Source organism: Halyomorpha halys, unplaced genomic scaffold (assembly GCF_000696795.3).
Source record: "Halyomorpha halys isolate HHAL.00 unplaced genomic scaffold, Hhal_1.1 Scaffold108.1, whole genome shotgun sequence".
NCBI lineage: Eukaryota > Metazoa > Arthropoda > Insecta > Hemiptera > Pentatomidae > Halyomorpha > Halyomorpha halys.
Genome location: NW_027112950.1, coordinates 1,947,580 through 1,950,935, shown reverse-complemented (window position 1 = coordinate 1,950,935; position 3,356 = coordinate 1,947,580). Strand labels below are relative to the sequence as shown.

The window sequence follows — 3,356 nt, the reverse complement described above, 5'->3', positions numbered from 1 at the left end:
TTATTTTAGACATAAATCTAGAAGTTAAGAGAACCTTACACATACAAAATTAAATTAGTTTTAGTACAATTTTTAGATAATTAGGAATATTTATTCTGAATTATTAATGAATCATAAATAATCCTATCAATATCCAGTAAATAAGTAAAAAAAACAAAAATACTTTTATTAAAATATTTTTACCTGAACATCTTAGTTAAAATAGACCCACCAGAAGGATCTTGAAACAGCTTTGTCAAATGTTTATTAGCCAATTTAACAGGACTTATACAATCTTTATCAAAGAAATTTAAAGAGGCCTTCACAACTTCATTGTATTCTAGAAAAATAAATTGTATTTATAACTAAATTAACTTTTAATTTAAAATAAACCTCAGTTAGTTTAGTACTGACTACCAAAGTAATTTATTTTTTAAAAAAGCACATCTGTACACTGTTTTGATTGATGAAAAACGATTAAATAGACTACAATTTCTGGAAATGAACTATATAATTCTAATGTCTGTGTTCAATTAAATTTTCTAGTTCACTCATACTACTTCAGACCAAATATTTTAGCATTGAAACACATTTCAAGAGAAGAGTACGTTTAATTTTTCTTTCATATCATTTTTCTCATGTATATTTATTTCATTGAATTTTATTATTTATTAATATTAATACAGTATTTTTGTTTTAGTAAAACACTGTTGAAATTTAAATGCTTAAGTTAAATTTAATTTTACCAATCAATGGAAAACTTACAGTTGGTTCAGGCAAGTTTAATTTTTTGAACCACATTAAAAATATGAAATAAAATTAGCAACTTACCTTTGAAATCAGCCTTGGCAAGGAGAGGGCCACTAGATGAAATTGAAGCATGAACAAGATGGGGGTATTTGTACCTGACCCAAGCTGCTAGCGAACCTGGATAACTGCCACCAAAGGCAATCCACTTATTTCCAGCTTCAAGATCATACTTCTTGTTCATAGAACCAATAAATTCTGCCAGATCTCCAAGTGCTTGTTCACTATTAAGATATTCTAAGCTTTCCACACTCTTGTTACTAGAAAAATATAAAGAAAAGAAATAAATCACGATTAATGTTAAAGATATAACTGCAGTCTGAATCCCAACTATGACCAAAAACTTCTCTTAAAATTCATTCAATTAAAATTTCTTTCTACAAATAGAAAAAAAAAAAACTGTCAAACAAATCTTGTACCTAACCTATTCCAAAACTTTAAACTTATTAAAAGATCAATTACTATTATTATTACTTAGTTAATTATTTAGTAATTTCTTTTAGAATCTAGATATTTAATACCTTTCAGAAGAAAACTAACAAGAAGTTGAACAGAAAAATCAAGGAGGTAACAGCTCTTATGTTTTAATTTGAAGGCAGTAATAGGCTTAGAAAAAATTAAACTTGTACCAATTAAACTCAAGCATGTGGTGAAATTCAAAACTGACAAATCAGGTTTACCATTGTCATAGATAAAGGCATGAAAACTACTATTGTCGAATATAGTCTAACAGACATAATTGTTGTTACAAAAAAGAATACTAATATGTCGATGTTTATACTACTTACAGCATTAGTTGAATAATGGCTAAAAAAAAGTATGGGAATGATCCTAATCACAAATGATTTTAATAAATCTTGATTAACTATATGTAAGTCATTTGAGATTTTAATCATAGCTTCTGTTGTATTTCATACACCCACTCCCTTATGAAACAATTATAATAATACATTAATTACAATTACAATTCAAAGGAGCAATAAACTTATTCCAAACCTAGGGAAACATTTCAGAGAATTCAGAGGCAGAAAATTAACACTAAAAGGTAAAAGAATAATTACAAACTAAGTGCATTCATTAACTTTTTTGAAATATAAAATCTAAGGGTGATAAAAATCTTGGGTGGATGGCCCATATAGTCAGAATGAGGCAATTTCCTTAAAGAATCCTTAACGAAAAGGCTTGTGGAACCAACAGAGGGAAGAAGACCTCGGCCCTGGTGGATTGATGGAATAGCAACGGATGGGATTAGAGATCCATCTTTGGAATCTACAACAGAAGAGCAATAGCAACTGACAAAGAGGATTCACAGAGCATCCTCCACATATTTTAATTGCCAAATTAAAATTAAAATCAGATACTCTGGCTTGAATAACTGCCTTAGACATTCAAGTACGGCTTGGTACATTTTATTATGCAAGAAATGTACATATCATTATCCTCTTAGGACTCCATTAAAATTTTTCTTAGCTTCTATAAGTCATCAGGAGTGTTAATTATTTAACTCACCAGTCTTCCAATTTCACTGAGATGTTTTATTGAATTCTATTTCAATAAAAGAGCCAAATGATTTGAGAAAAGATGAAGCATCCAACACAATGAAGATGAAATAATAAGACCAACAAGTAATGGGAGCAATAACTTGGTTTATTTATATTACACACTATTTATAACTAATGATGAATGGAATATGGTCTGGGTGCGGTAAAAAAAAACTCAAATAGTAGATAATTATACTATGTTATTGAGCCACTTAGCAAATAGCACTTTGTTTTTGACTGCCATCAAAACAGCCCAGACGAAGCCCTGCAATGTGGGGCGAAACATTGGCTCAATAAAATAGTATAATTATCTACTATTTGAGTTTTTTTTTACCGCACCTGGACCATATTCCATTCATCTATACACACGGTCAATCAATAATCTTCCAGTATTTATAACTAATTTTAAAAATTGTTGATTAATGGTTTTTAAGATGGTTTAATTAGACTAACAGTTTCATGATTAGTGGCACTTACCATTGATTAAGCCTATCACAAACATACTTTGTATTATTATCAGTTTTTATAAATTTAATTTGTGTAAATCAATTAATTTTTTTAAATATAAGAAGATGGTCAGGGTTGCAGTAAAAAAAAAAAAATACGAGTATATACTGAAGAAAATATACGTAGGTACGTACGTACACCTACGTAAAAATATTTAATACAATATAGGATATAATAACAATGATTGTAAAAGAAGTAACAAATAATAAGTAAAAGTAAATAAAGAGTATAAAAATACAAAGAGAAATAATTATAATAATGATAATGAATACCACAACATAATAATTTGGTCTAGTGGTATTGTCGAAAACTACAATAAAAAAAAAATTAATTTTCATTCGGCATTTCAAGTTTCTTATGGGATACAATGTTTTTAGAGTACCGGTATGTATCCTATAGAGTTATTCTTGCTTTAGTCAATATTCAAATAATTATTTAGAAATGCGAATGAGTTAGGAGAAAACCTATTAAAAAAACACAAGAAGAAGTAACAAAATGCATGAGTAAAATAAAAAATTTAAT

At 28.2% G+C, this 3,356-nt stretch overlaps 1 protein-coding gene across 4 annotated transcripts in view; it reads right to left on the bottom strand.

Moving 5' to 3' along the window:
- The window catches only part of LOC106677800 (putative serine protease K12H4.7), an 18,728-nt gene that overhangs the window by 9,930 nt on the left and 5,442 nt on the right, over positions 1-3,356 (bottom strand). For all 4 annotated transcript variants that reach the window (XM_067050613.1, XM_014415933.3, XM_014415931.3 and 1 more), the window contains exons 4-5: positions 811-1,046; positions 184-319 (exon numbers count right to left, since the gene is read on the bottom strand). In XM_067050613.1, coding sequence (XP_066906714.1) covers positions 184-319; positions 811-1,046 — 372 coding nt within the window. The remainder of the gene's footprint in view (positions 1-183; positions 320-810; positions 1,047-3,356) is intronic.